At 33.8% G+C, this 15,724-nt stretch overlaps 1 protein-coding gene across 3 annotated transcripts in view; it reads right to left on the reverse strand.

Annotated features, from left to right (window-relative positions):
- The window catches only part of MCPH1 (microcephalin 1), a 127,452-nt gene that overhangs the window by 90,845 nt on the left and 20,883 nt on the right, over positions 1 to 15,724 (reverse strand). For all 3 annotated transcript variants that reach the window (XM_082756683.1, XM_082756685.1, XM_082756684.1), the window contains 2 exons: positions 3,386 to 3,423; positions 285 to 447 (listed from right to left, as the gene is read on the reverse strand). In XM_082756683.1, the coding sequence (XP_082612809.1) occupies positions 285 to 447; positions 3,386 to 3,423 (201 nt within the window). The remainder of the gene's footprint in view (positions 1 to 284; positions 448 to 3,385; positions 3,424 to 15,724) is intronic.

Genomic DNA, 15,724 nt, shown 5'->3' on the forward strand with positions numbered 1-15,724 from the left:
TCTGTCCAAAATAATGCATTTGTCATGAGATGAAGAGTCTTCAAGCATTTCTAAAATATACACTGAAGTGCAGTACACAAATACAGTGGTTAGAATAAGTACTGAAAGACAGTATTCAGGGTAATGCAGAGCTTCAAACAGACGAGTTACCTCTAATTGAGCAAACTCTTTATGGAAACTTGAGTATCTGAACACTGCACATAGCGTGGACATAAACATGGTTGATATTTCAGCTATACAAAATAAATTAAACTTATTTTGTACTAAAAATGTATATTTCTTACCCATTCATAAGAAACAATCCAACATCCCCGAGCAATTCCCAACATAATATTCAAGGTACGACGAGGACTCCCTGTAACTACATGACTTGTTGTTTCACATACAACATCTGAGAACAAGAAGTCTCCAAGTTTGTTCACCACCTGAATTACTGTATTTTGTTCCCTAAAAAGAACAGAAGGAAAAGAAGACATGTTGAATGGATATGTACGATAATACAAGCATATATGCACAAAACAAATTAACTCAAGTTTTCTTACATGTCCACCTCTTTTCTTTCCTCACCAATCATTTCTTATCCTTTTACCCTTCAGACTCTATCCATTTACTAATCCAAAATTTATTAGCCTTTCCACAGAATCCAAACAGACCTTTTTTTTTTTTTTTGTCAGCACACAATCATATCTACTTGCATATCAAAGCTCTTTTGTACCCCACATCTATCTCGTTTGTTTAAATGAAAGCTTTTTGAGTTAGGAATTATCTAACATACTGTTTGTGTATAATGCCCAGTACAACAGAGCTTTGTTCTTGGTTGCTTCTGCAGTACTATCAAAAAAGTGTTAGTAAGAAATGTAAACAGTTAGACACAGCACTCTTCAGAGGATGTCATTAGGAAGTATCAGATTTTCATCATTTGAATAAAATGCTATGTTTAAATTTAGAGAGAAGTCTTAAAGTTCTCTCTTGCTACCTACACTGTATCTGAGTCGATATTTCAATTAAAAATACAGTTACCCTTAAATAAAACTGCCACCTTATGGACTGTGTATAAAATACAGAATGGCCACCTACAAGTGGAATTTTAAGTTGAGTTCTCTACATAGCTACACTGAAGCACATGAATACGTCATCATGAAAACAGTGAGATCTTGGTATCTCTAGAGAAAAGCTGTTGCATAAGAACATACTGTTCTCATTTGTGATCATTGTTATAAATGAACAGTAAAGATCTGCAGAGAAAAGCCTGGTTCCCGTGCCTTCTCTATTCGCCTCAGCTGACTTCTTGGAAATGTCTATGGCATGCTACTTAAGACAAAAATTTAAGCACAACCTTGAACAAAGTCTTATGTATCTCAGTGATGATCTTCTAAGGTAAAACATTTAAATTAATTACTGACATAACACAAGCAGTCAGAACATCTCCTGAAGACTCTGGGATTGCTTCATTCTCACTACATTTCACTTCACAGAAAGTAATTCAATTGTAATTCCCCAAATATCCCAGCTAAAGCAAATACTACTTAGAGTAATTCTAACAAAACTTGTGAAACATTCTTCACAAAGAAGGCAGCAATTTGCTTTGTTGATTTTTTTTTTTTCCCCCAAGAAATTTCAAACAAATAAAGGAATAGTAAAAACAAACTGGATAGCTAATTATCTTCATACAAGTCAAAAGTGTACATGGACACACTTAGAAATGGAACCACTGATTAACTGCCTAAATCCTGCCACTGGTTACTGTGAACTCTGGCCTTGGCTATGTGCATAATATCTTTTAAGTTACACTGAAAACTCACTAGTTTATATATTGGTCAGCTGAAAAAAACTTCCAATAAGAAAAAAAACAACTGGATGCAAATTTACAGCAAAATTTCACTGAATTTGGGACTGAGAAAAACAAGAAGCTACTGGCTGTGAGCAGCATTTAATATCATCACAAAACCCAATGCCATGAAACCACTGAATTCATGCATCTTGACATTTAATTTCAAAGGAACTACTTTTGTAGCTGTAGTTACTGAGTAGTAGAATGGGATTTTGGCCACTGGGCTGTCCTTTGGAAGACTATTTTCTACTTTTTAGTTCTTTCAGAAACATGTCTTTCCTTCCACCTGCTTACAGGTTGATGAATCCCTACAACTGTACAGTGCCAAAAGCACAATCTTAATGAAAAAGTTCTGAAGAACAGCAATTTTTAATCACCAGATACTTTCATTTTATGAAATAGTATTATATTTTTAATTTATTTAATTTACTTATTTTTAGAAAAGTCAACATATGTTAACAGAAAATAAATAACATTAATGACCTCTTTCAACAAAAGAAATTTTCTCCCCAGCTGCCAGGATCTGTTCTCTTCTTTGAGGCACATCACAGCCTCTGTTTTCAACTACCCTTTTCTGCACTGGAGTTATTATCTTTCCCCCCCTTGCAGTGATCCTGTACTGCATGACTAGCAAAGTATATTTACAGTCTTGGTGTTATCTGCATCCACTCACATTAAATACAAGGAAAATACTACTACCATTTTGCCTTTCTGACCTATATAGTAGTATATTTGTTAATTGCTATTGACAACCATTTACAAAGAATTTCTAAAAGTACAGCCACTAAGTGCTGTTTCTGAGTGCTTGCTATGCAACTGTCATGATTTAATTACTTCAATCCTGAAACAGATTTGAGGGTAGTAGAAATATCCTGAGTTTTGAAAAACAATTTTAAAAACTGTAAGCAAATATAGTATAAAATATGGAATTGTGTTTTTCTTGGATATCTTTATGCTTTAAGAGTTTTAAGAGAATGATAAGAGCATGCCAGAAAAATATTAACTCTTCCCAAATATGCAGTGGCAGCTGCTTCTAATGTTTTGAAACTAAGTGGCTAAAAAGCCTGGAATGGCTTTTCAGCAACTTTCTTCAGCAACTATTTATATAAAAGAAAACATTTTAAACTGATGTTTCAAATCGTCTTTTAAAATTATTATTATTTTTTAATTTTTATTTTTTTTTAGAGAAATAGAGCATATGGGGAAAAGGCTAAGTCTTGGCCTAGGAGTCTGAATCCTTCACTACATAAAACTCTAATTTTCATGTTTCAGAAAAATTCAAAACTTGGTTAATATTATGATTTTACAACTCTGAAACCCTGTTGAGCTCACCTATGGAACGATTCAGTCTGCACCATAAGAACACTAACACACATACGTCCCTACACAAAGTAGATAGCAATGACACACATAGGTATGCATGTGCCAGAATAACAGAATAAAATTTTAACACATGTCTAAAAGATGATTTTCATTTTTTATAGGCATCAAAAGATTATCAACACTTAAGTTTAACTGCATGCTGACTAAAGAGTCAAAACGTTTAATACTTACTCAGAAGACATACTCGTCATAACTAGTGTTCTTGTTGGCTAAAGATATGAAAGAAACAGGAAAACATCAAAAATATGAAAAGGTTTATCCTTTGGAAAAAACACTTAAATTAGAAACTTTCCCATTAAAAGGATTAAAGTTCATAATTACAGTACAATGTGTGGAAGAGGCTGTACTAATCAACACATATATTAAAAAACATTAAACTTTAAGGAGACAGAAAAAAAAGGAAACCTCTTCATCATATCTGGTATCAAAGCATCCAGCAGCAGAAAACAAGAATAGAATTTTCCATCCAAAAAAAAGTGAAGGATTTCTAGTCTAGCATGCTACAAAAAAAAAAAAAAAAAAAAAAAAAAAGGAAAAGAAAAAGGCAGCTGAACTTCAACAAAGAAACCCTGTAATTTAAAATGATTCCAGTTTCTTCCAAAAGACAGGAAGAAACTGGCTGAGATGTTGAAGAAACAAGATTATATTTATTTTAAAGTATAATTCTAATATATGTTCTTTTGCTCTCAAATCAAGCCTAATGAATAAAAGTTGACCAAATAATAGCATAACAAGGCATATTCAAAGATTACAGCAAGCCTTAAAACAGCAAAACAGGCATCTTAAAAATTATTGTCTCAACAGATTCCCCTAGCTTATGTGCAAAGAGTATTTGTCCCACACATTTTAAATAAGCATTTTATGAGTTAGAATTAAAGAAAGCAGACAAAAAAGAAGTATCCTTCAGTTGTCAGTGATAAATATGAAAGTCTTTAGCATGCACAAAGGTAGGACAGAACAGTCTTGGAGACATGCATAACTGAACATAAGATGATCATCAAAACATAACATGGTCAACAACATAATCATGTAAGAGGAGAGTTTGAAATCATGGCTAAGACCTATGTAACTATAAATACAATTATGCGACTAGGTAAGCTATGTAACTACATAAACATGCACAAGTATGTATACATAAACATTTTAATTTTGCAGAAAAAGTAGTTCGATTGACTTTTGTATAATAATTTCAAAACAACTCTATCTATTTTTCAAAATCAATATATGAATTTGGTATTATTTCTCTAGACATCTACCACTCCATAAGAAATAATCATTCCCCTTTTAATTCCCCAATGTATTACCACAACCGCAAGGTGTAAGCTCCCAAAGTCCCTGCTAAAAAATTCAGAGCTTCAGACCTTTAATTCCATGTTTCAATCAGAGTTAGAGCAAAAAATAATATAGTATTGCAACAATATAGAAATATAGTATTATAGTAACAATATTAATCTTTCAATCATAATGATATAAATCCCAGAACTGAGTTTAAATACTGAAATTTTGTATACAAGTAAGGGTTCTTGTGGCAGAAGGACTGCAGTATTGGGCACTGTACAGAACATGTTTGGTTATATGATTTAAGTCAGATGTGGGGCAACACTTTACAGTAGTCTTAATACATGTTGTTGAATTTACTTTATGGGATTCTGGAATACAAGGGACAAAACATGGCTTCAAAACAAGATTTTACTTTTCTCCAGTCCTTCTGTGCTGAAAACCTCATCTATGTCAAATATGCATGCTTCAGTGTAGGTATGCTTCAGCATGACCATAATCTCCTTCAGTATTTGAAGCCAAGCCTCACTACCATCTGAATGAAGCTCTTTGGCTAGAGGTCTGCAGTTAAATCCACACAAAACAACTGCACTAGGTTCTTGGAGCCCTTGTATAGAACCAGCTCCAAAGTGAGATCACACAGTCACAGAATTTTAGGGGTTGGAAGGGATCTCAAGAGATCATTGGGTCCAACCCCCCTGCCAAAGCAGGTTCCCTAGAGATCCTGATGTGCTTGTTCAGAACATGCACAACAATACCTGTCCTCACAGCTTTTAATAAATGAAAAATCATGGAAACATTACTACTCAGACCACTGATTTTTCCAAAGCTGTGTTAAAAGAGTTTCTATAAACCAAGGCCAGAGCAGTTGGAGATCCTACAGCTGCTTTTCAGGGCAGAGATGTTTTTTAACAGTTCCTTAAAACCTTATATCAGGGAAGTGAAAATACTGTGTTACATACTAACAGGGAAACATGCAGCTTGTCCTGACACCACCCTGAAAAGTTTGCTTTTGAATTATAGCTTTTATGCTACACCATACAGCAAACGAAATGGTATAGTGAATATTCTGGTATAGTGAATATTCTAGTGAATGTTTTGTGAGTGCATCTCAGTGCAATTAAAAGACTAAAGAATTCAGAAAAAAAATGCATACAGAAGATAGAAACTGGAATACATTTAATTCCTTCCAAACTATTATTTCATCTTCATTTAGAAATACATATTTCTGCAAGTTAGAGGTCATTTTCTAAACAGACAACATTTTGTTTTATTGCTTCAATAAGACAAGCAGTCCTCTTTAATACAGTTACCAAACAGAAAACTTCGCCAAACTATGTTTTAATTTTCAGTTGTACATTTTTCAAATTAATTGCTTTTTCCCCTCCCTTGCTATGCAATTTTTCTTCTATGTTATTTGTGTCTGTTTTATTTTCCATTTTGCTTTTATTGCAAAATGTTCTTTTGAGTTAGCATTGTCTTTTCTGACTAGCAAAAAGACATCTGGTGAGAATCATTATGAGTTCTAATGCACGTTTGAAGCAGGATTATTAACAAAACATTGAAAAAGATGGTATTAAGTTAACAGGCCCTTTTTATTTATAATTAGTCTCTGAATCTAGAGAAATTACATATCTGTACTCTAAATCAGAACACATTTCTGTCTGAATTGTTTTTTAGGTCTGGAATGCTGTCTGTATTATGAAATAGAAACCTATAGAACAGTTACATGTTTCACCTCTCCTTATATGTTTCTTAGGAATACAGCTGCATCAAGCATTTCTTTTTAGAATATGCCAACAATAAGATTTTTCCAAGTCCTCTTAAATGTGAAGCATGGAGCTCAGAGAAAGCAGTACTTGTTAATCATCCTTATACATAAAACCCAATGTGATACTTCCTGCATGTTAACTGGCTTACACCACAAAAGAGGCAGCCAACCTCAAACTGTGTTTTCTTGCTTTTAAGTTTATGCAGGTGCTTCTTGGAGCTGTAGGACGGTAAGAGAAAACCTTTTTTTTTTTGTGCAACCCGCTTTTCAAAAAAAGTGAATTCAAATTTTGTTTCTTTAAGAATGTCATGAGATGCTTGCCATAAATGGCAAATGGACATTAAATATGTGTCTTCCTGGCCAATTCTTAAGAAGAACGTGCATTCAAGGTAAGAATTTACTTGATAGGATTAGTTTTACATTTGTGACTGTTACAAGTAACTCCAGCCTAAGTAAAACAGATCTCATTTTGTCTCTGAGTCAAGAATCCAGATCTTTTTTTTTTTTTTTTTTTTTTTTTTTTTCCAATAAAGGATATCAAGCAATAAGTACCACTCTTGAATTGCATTATGCCTTAACGTTGACAGGTTCTGAAAGAAACGAGCTTCAGCATACTCTCAAACTCAGGAGCATACTACAGTGTGGTGGAAAGAAAAGACCTTCACCTTCAGGAGTCAACAAGATACTTCCTTTGTGTGGTTTGGTCAATATGCTAGCAATAAAGGACTTTTTTTTTTTTTTTTTTTTTGTAATGGAAGGCAGGGGAAAGAAGTTCATTCATATGCAAATAAAGTGCAAGGGAGAGAGCATTATGCAATCTGGTTTGTACTCTTCCAAGCCCTTTTTTCTTTGGCTATTGTAGCTCCATCAGATGGTTCTGAAATATGTTCAGAACTCCTAGACATGCTTTTGATTTTTACAGCTGTATTCCAGGTGTCACTTTCTTCAGTCCTACCAGTACATTAGCTAAAAAACAGAGCCACATGTAGCATGGGAATATTCAAGAATTAGTTTAATTTCACTCTGTTTTTATCTAGGAAAGTTGTAATGAGAGAATCCAGAACTTTAAATCTGTTTTTAGAAATGCTCTCTATATTGTTCTACATTAATTTATTCTATTCTTGTAGTTGTGGCTCAGAGCTGAGAATAATTGGTAATTGTAGTGAATGATTACTATTCAGTAGTTTAAACAGCAATTATACAAAGCTATAATTTACTTTCTGGCTGACCTTCCTCCACTTATCAGTTCTTGATAATGATATCTTTTTAGTTTCCTCTGGCTGCAAACTGAGTTTCAACAGTAATCTCGACCAAAACCAAAACTCTGCTTTTGTCCTAAAGAGATGTGAAAAATGCACCCATCCTAGCCAAATCAATAATACTATGGGGAAAGATGGAAAAAAAACCCACCCACCACCACCATCAAAGCAGGCTATAACAAAGCAAAAAAATATAACAATGTGACAGGTGCCTGGGAATCAGGTTTCCCTCAATGCCAAAGATCAGAAAAAAAAAAAAAAAAAAAAAAAAAAGAGAAAGCCTGTAATCACAGACATGGGAATCCCCAGAACTTCTGATGGCAAGATTAAAGATGATCATTAGCTTGAGACTAGTGCTGCCACTTTACAACTAATCGACATTTTCAGTTTTCTACATGCATCCATAACAGCTAACACCCATATTTAAAACAAAAACAAACAAACAAAAAAACAAGCAAACAAACAAAACCCTGGGGCACACAGTGCTTCAGCAAAGGAAAGATATCACAGCAACTCAAGGGACAATTCTGCATTTCAAGGGGCAGGTTCATTTGGATGTGATCACAAGCAAAGGCCGTGACTGACTTTTTCTGGCAGGTTAGTAACAGGGTAAGGGAATCATAGAATCATTTAGGTTGGAAAAGACCTCCAAGAGGTCTCATCAAGTCCAACCATTAACCTAGCACTCCCAAGTCTACCACTAAACCACATCCCTAAGCACCACATCTACACATCCTCTGAACACCTCCAGGAGAGCAGAGCAGAGAAGAGCAGCATAACATGATGCTCCTTTTTGGGAAGATGTTCCTTCCTACTCCTTTGACTGAAATGAATTGGGAAGCCTGGTTCTCTGAACCAGAAATTTCACAGTCAATCAACACGATTTGAAAAAAAAGCCAACAAGCAAGATTAGCATCTCTGCAGTGGTGTCCAAAATGCACAAACAGGAGTGATTCCCATTCTGATGGGAAGCCCAGTTTTTTCCAACAGGTAAATATGAAGGCTTGGCTCCCTGCTTGGCATTGCTCAGGAAAAGCAGCAGCCCAGTTCTCAAATGTCTTTTACTGGTAAAGTTTTGCCTCTACACTGTATACCATGAAACTTGAGAAAACATGGAGAGGCAGAGACAGAGAAGTTCAAGAAGTGGATGCTAAAAGGTGGAGAAAAGAATCTAAACAAAAATATACCTAACATAGAAAATTAAAGTTATGTTTAAGAAGTGAAGCCAAAGAAATTACAAGGCAGAAGAAAGAAAAACATGAGGCAAAACTGTTAATGAGAAAACTCATACATCCAAGCAGAAATATTTTAAAGACTACACTAAGGCATAAACATATTTGATCATTAGCAGCAAATAATTTCCAATGTGTACTCACTTTTCCAAATGATCTGTGAGAAAGTCAGGCACAGTTAATTTTCTTCTGCTGAAATTTTTAAGCACCCCAAAGGAACCCCTTTAAGATTCATAAATATAGTTTGTGTCCTTCTGTGAACAATTTCAACAATTTAAGCATGGTGTAAAAGTGAATGTGTTTCATCTGTTCAGACATTAAAGCTGCTTATGCTTTAATAACTGGATCTGATGAAGTGAACAATTTCTCCAGACACTTGAATTGTGACTGACAAAAAGAACTTAATAAAGCTTCAGCTGTGCCCTGACTGAGATTAAAAAAATATCAAAGGCAGTGGGCAACAATAGAGCAGCTTTGGTGAAAATTATGGTGTGATTTGTAAGCCCTCATCAGCCATCTGTTAGCCACCTTCTAGCCACCATCTGCTAGCCACCAAGGCACAAAGAAAAACAGTCCCATTGCAGATGGGATGTAGGGATGGAACTATATACTATTACTGTGAATGGCCACTGATTTCAGCATTTCTTATTCTACTAGCACAAAGTACATCTATTAAGGAGTAATGTGGTGCAAGATTTTTTTCTATTTATATATAAATAGAAATATATAAATATTATTATACCATTCAGGCTTCTTTGTGAATTCATTCTTAGTTCTACAAGGATGACACTGGTAATCCATATATAGCTTAATTTTGATGAAGAAAAGAATGGTAGTATTTGTTAATCTTAAACAAAACAAAACAAACACAAAACAAACAAACAAAAAACAACAACCTGAAGACATGTAAAATGCTAATGAAATGGAGTTTAGGAAGTATTTTGTTCGGATAGTTTTATGATAATTTTCAGTTCCATCAACTAAAGGATTTCCACCCTATACAGTCATAGCAGATACCAGTAAGTTTATTCAGGATATTCATTTTTCCAAGAGTTAAATTTACTTTTCTTCCTGGTGCTAAGAACGAAATCTTTGGCTGAATCTTTGCCAAATCAGCTGCAGTCCAGTGGGCTGTTTGGTTTTCTGGCATGACCATTATGACCCTAGTGTTAAATGTAACAGCATAACCCCAAACCAGAAAAGACCCATGATTTACCAGTAACTAGAGTTAGTCATGCCAAGCATACACATCTTCAGCAGTGAGGCATGCATGTCTCTAGCACTAAAGCAGAGAGTGTGTAGTCTCCTTTCTCACACAACATTTATGCACTCTTTCCCTCATGACATGAGTGAGAAAAGGAGTTACTTCGGTTTCTTGCTCCTAAGCCTCCCTTCCACCAACAAATTCAAGAATGCCATAGACTTTTAAGGAGAGAACATTGATGTATTTCAAACAACTTGGGACTCTAGGATTTTCTTCTCAGTGCATGCCCTTATTTTTTTTCTCATTTATTCTGGAGAAGGCTCTAGAACTACTTCCTAGTTGCCTAAAAGTATGTTCTGACTTTATGTAAGACTTTATTATTATTATTATTTGTCCAAAAATCATCATATCCATCAATCTTCTGAATAGAAGAATCACAAAGTTTTTTTTCCCTTATTTCATGAATAAAGTTCTGAAAAGGATCCAATACATAAATCTGTTGACTGGAATGAAAGTTAGTGACTACTTTGTGTAAGAACCCGGGTGAATTCAGCTCTTGGATATTAATCACCATGATTGCCAAGATGACAAATTGCAAAGTCAACCATGACCTATATCACTGTCTTGGTACATGTTTCCAGTGTTCCAAACAGCAAAACCTACAAGGGTGAGAACAGCAGCTGCAAGTGTCCCTGTAAAAACAGGAAACACTCTAAACTTGAGTTGAGATGAGTTTGAACCTTTTGCCATAGAAAGGGAGTAACTTTAAAAGATGTGTTTTTTTTTTTGTTTGTTTTGTTTTGTTTTGTTTTTTGCTTTTTCCAAAGTAAGTAGTAGATCATAAGATTTCAGCAGATAGACCAGAAAAGCTAGCATGAAACCTGTCATAAATAGAATGATTTCTAAGGTCACAAGGCCTTAATGAGCAGGCCACCAGGTTCATCTGCAGATTTTCCTGGCAGGAAAAAAGTACTCACTCTAAGGTGCAGCAGCAGATGCCTGCAGTACAGCTTCTGTTCTGGAAGCCCTTGTCTAGATGTAGGAGATCTGTGGGGGATCAAATCACTAGATGGACAAAGTTCAGAACCAGAAATGCATTGCAAAGGTTGGGTGAAAGTACTCATGAGATTAAACATACAAACAAGACGTATAAAATATGCTCAAATCATGGGATACAAGAGTACACTTTACTGAACTATCTCCTGAAAATAAAAGCTTAAGCACTTCGTCAGTAAGTGCTAAGTCACCGTGGCAGTATTTTGAAAGTTTTGTTTTCCAGTTTTTACGAAGAATATTTTTTTTTTCAGCAATTTTAGCCATCTCATATTAACCTTGCTGATACCTGTTTTATGTTTACCTATAGATTGCTCTTATAGCATTCAGTAATTTAAAATCCATTAGGCCAATATGAAGTTCTTTTATTTATTTCTTTTCACTACTTAACATTATTTCTAAAGAAAGAAGTATCTTATCAAACGAGTATCTGCATATTCCACTTGTATGAAAAAATAACATTTCTTACTGATATGATATTTTGCTCTCAAATGCTAATAGTACTATAAAATCTGAGTGTTTGAAACAAACTAATGATCACAGCTACATTTTGGATACAGCAGCAGCATAAGCTGATTTACCAGTAAAAATAAACTTTCTTGTTGTATTTTAAGTGGCCTATTTCAGTCACTCCAATGAAGCTAATTTTCTACAGTGACTTAATAACATTAAATCCTTCAAAGTTGTCTCAGTGTTGCCTGCTCAAAACCTTGTTTCCCACCTTCTTTGTCTTTATGTTGAGTCAGCTAGACAACCACAGGTAAACAATAATCAACTATTCACTTGTAATCAGCCAGAGTTGGTCAGGCACGTTCAGGATTACTTCACGAAACGTTCTGGGATCAAATCACACCAACACACATTTGTTTGGTCAATATCAAAGTTTCCTGATGGTGTCATGCAAGCACACATTACGGGCAGCTATATTCACTCTTCTCATCTCTACAGCCCAAAGCAATCAATTTGAATAACTTTCAATGGGCAACTGTCCACTGTCCCCATTACATCAAGTGTTTTCCTCATATCAGAAATGTGTAGATCTAGTTTCTTCACTGATAACTGTAAATGAGCTTCTATGCTTCCACCTTGTACGATTCACACTGGTTAAATATTCACTTCAATTACAAAGTGAAGAAACATTTCTATAATCAGTGTTTAAAATATGTACCTATTTGAAGCAGCTTAAATCAAAGTTGTAAGGAAAACATAAAGAGATACAATCTGGTTAAGTCAGTCAAATGTATATTTTGAACATAGACATAAAGCTGCTTTCTTGAGTTTCTGGCCAGATGCTTCACATTTTACAGTTGCAGATTTTTCAGGATGTCAAATTTGTTTTGCCATGAATAAAATATTTCCAAAAAGAAGGATTTTGGTAACAGGATCTAAAGATGGCCCGTTTCACACAATTTCTCTACAGGATGAGCCTAAATTCTTGTAAAAATTTTCCTTCTCTCAAAAATCTCCTAAGTTCAGTGTTAACAACTTTACCTTCACCCAAATCCAAGAACTACAGAAATGAAAGCCAAGATGTATCTGTTTAAAAACAAAACTTAAGGGAATTCAGTTAAGTCCATACTATCGTCTCTGACAAAATATGGTTTTAATTATCCCTCAAGATACTTTTTTTTTTTTTTTCCCCCACTTGGTTAAAGAGCTTGTTCTACTCATTCAAAAGATGGGATTTTAAGGCTTTTTTGGAGTGTAAATTTACTGCAATTGCATTTCTGGTGATGTGACACTTTTAGGTCCTTTCAAAGATATCTATAACTATCTCATATCCCTCTAAAAAAAAAATGAAACAACTTTTTATTTGAAAAAAGAGTGGTTAATTTGATATGCATAACAAATTGCTTTCTCCCATATGTTTAAATTGCAAAGTGTTTACATTTGTGACATATGTGACAAATGTTGTGACAAATGTAAACATCTTGTGACATAAGCAGTGAAATGAATACTTAACCCTCATACCAACAGATTAACACTGGTGTAACAAACGTTGGAATATTTTTGGCTTTACAAGTATTTCTTTTTTTCCTCTATATGCAATGCACCAAAGAGCCACATATTTAATTACATGGAATTATTGAAAAGTGCACCACAATATGCGAACGTTTTATTCTATCACTGCAATCCAGAATCATTAATTTAGATTTCTAGACCAGGGAAGCCACCTGCTGACATTCATAGGCATTAATCCACAGTGTCTATCCACAACAACTCAGCATGAGAGATCTGGAACTGTCCTCAGGTATGGGCTGCTGTATCTCAAAACTAGGACGTTTTACAGGAACTACTTATAGCTTGATATATATATATATATATATATATATATATATATATGTATATATATATATATATATTTTTAAACCGGAAAAGCTTGTTCCTGATGCCATTAAAGATTCCTGAAAGTCTTACCTATCTTCCCCCAACATGCCTGCAGTTGCCATTATAAACTGCTTTGTCTTCATGCTTTTGTTAGTTTATAATACACCTTTAAATAACTATGATTAGAAGTCTTCCATGTTAAGAGTACAATAAACACATCTATATAAATAGTATAGATACAAAAGGAAATATGAGAATTGCAATCTAAAACTGTGACATAAAAGTACTTAAAGTCATTATAAATTTTGACTTCAGCTAAAATACAAAAGAAAAAACCTGTTTTCCTCTCAAGGAAAACAAATGCATAACACGATAGCATAGCAGACAAATATACAGAACCTACAGCTTTTGATTTATAATAGATTAAAGAAACTACAAATGACAAAGTGAAATAAGCATGAAACTAAACAATGCAACGTTTATGCCTTGCCTATTTCCAAAAGATTTTTATTTTTTTTTAATTTACTATCACACAGGAAACTCCAAATGCCTACTGAAATGTATTCACTGTAAGGAATGAATTACAATTGTAGTGCTAACTGTAGCATAGCACTGCAAAGTCTCAGGATGGACACTGTCTACAAGTTACACTCACCCAGAGAGCTCTTAAAGAGCTTGCAAAGATCGCAAACTCTGTTTCTAGAAAAAAAAAAAAACACTGCAATTTACATCGCTTTGCAAATTAACAGACTTACAGCTTAGTAACAAATTTAACAGACTACTCTTCACAATGGGTTCCCAGGACACCAGCAGCATGACCTCAAGCCTTATATTGGAACAACTTAGTAAGAATGCATATACTCTGGAATTAATATATTGTAAAATATTAAGTGTTTTTTGTTTGCTTGTTTAAGACAGAAAAGGTCCAGAGATACACACTTAATTCAATTCAACTATCATTACTATCATTCAATTAAAATAGCTATGAAATTACTTTTTTTTTTTTTTTTTTTTTGTACTTCTATTTTAGGATAAACTTATTATTATAAACATCAGAAAATCCTTCATAATACTATGATTCAATAAAATCCCATTAAATCATTCAATAAATCCCATTAAATATACATATATCCATATTTGTGCTATTCCTCTTATACTTTTTGCTTCAGGTGAAGGAAACAAACTAATATTTTCTAACTTAATATTAAATATTTTCTAACAATATTAAATATTTTTCTAAATTAAAAAAGTGTTTATATTTATTAAAAAAATCGTGTTCTTTTTTTTTTTTTTTTTAAGCTTCACGAAAGCATTGCAATTGGTACCAGAAAAGCTTTGCAACTTATTCTTTACAAAAATTTAGATACTTAGTCTAATTTAATCCAAAACAATACACTATTTACATTTCCTAGGGATCTCCAACACTGCCTTTATGAAGTTTGCACATGTGTATATACGTGTATATATCTTAAATAAATATATTCACAAACATACTAACAGACAATTGCTGGAGGAAGAGAAAATAGGATTTTTTTTTAATTTTTTTTTTTTTACATTGCAACAGCCAATTGGCTAGTTAAACATCATAAAAATTACAAAATCACATTCATAACATGACACAGAGCACATGCTGCTATGTTACACACATTTGAATCTCATTTTATTATGTAAGGCCAAAGTTTGGTTCCTGCTCCAAAAAATAGGAATGATACTGCCTTTTGGTTTTCTTTGTTGTGTAAAGGTTATGTTGGGATCATTTGTTAAGAGCAATAAAATCAAAACTAACACTACTATATCAGATGTAATTATTCATTAGAAGGAATGAGTACCAACATATCTGACAAATCTCCAAGCACTGTTTCTGCATATCACCTTAGAAAGAGCCATCGACTGTGGATGTATAAATTTATACTTCACAGCATTAGTAAGATTTCTGTTACAGGAAATGAAACTCTTCTGGACAGGTGCTTTAGCTTAAAAAGTAAGCAGTCTTAAAATATTTCTACTAGGACATAGACCTAGAGTGAATTTGATATATATATTCTATATAATACTTACAATTATTAGTTATACAAATAATATGTTTGTATATATTTAGGAAAAGAAGGTGAAGAGATAATTAAGAAAAGTAACAAGCAATAACATGCAGGCAGGAAGTCAAATTGTAATTTTAACCCAGAGCAGATCACTGAGCCATGGAGAATAATACTCTATTTTCAAGCTGTTTAAAAGGTTGAACAGTCTGGTAATTGTATCTGCTTGAAATTTTTACAGAAAGAAAGGCATTAAAAATCTTTGATCAAATTCTTTGAGACTCCACCAACAGCTACCATTGAAACATCTAATTTGTTTCATATCATTACATCAGACATCTTTCAGACCTCC

Source organism: Aythya marila (assembly GCF_965140915.1).
Source record: "Aythya marila genome assembly, chromosome: 3".
NCBI classification, from domain to species: domain Eukaryota; kingdom Metazoa; phylum Chordata; class Aves; order Anseriformes; family Anatidae; genus Aythya; species Aythya marila.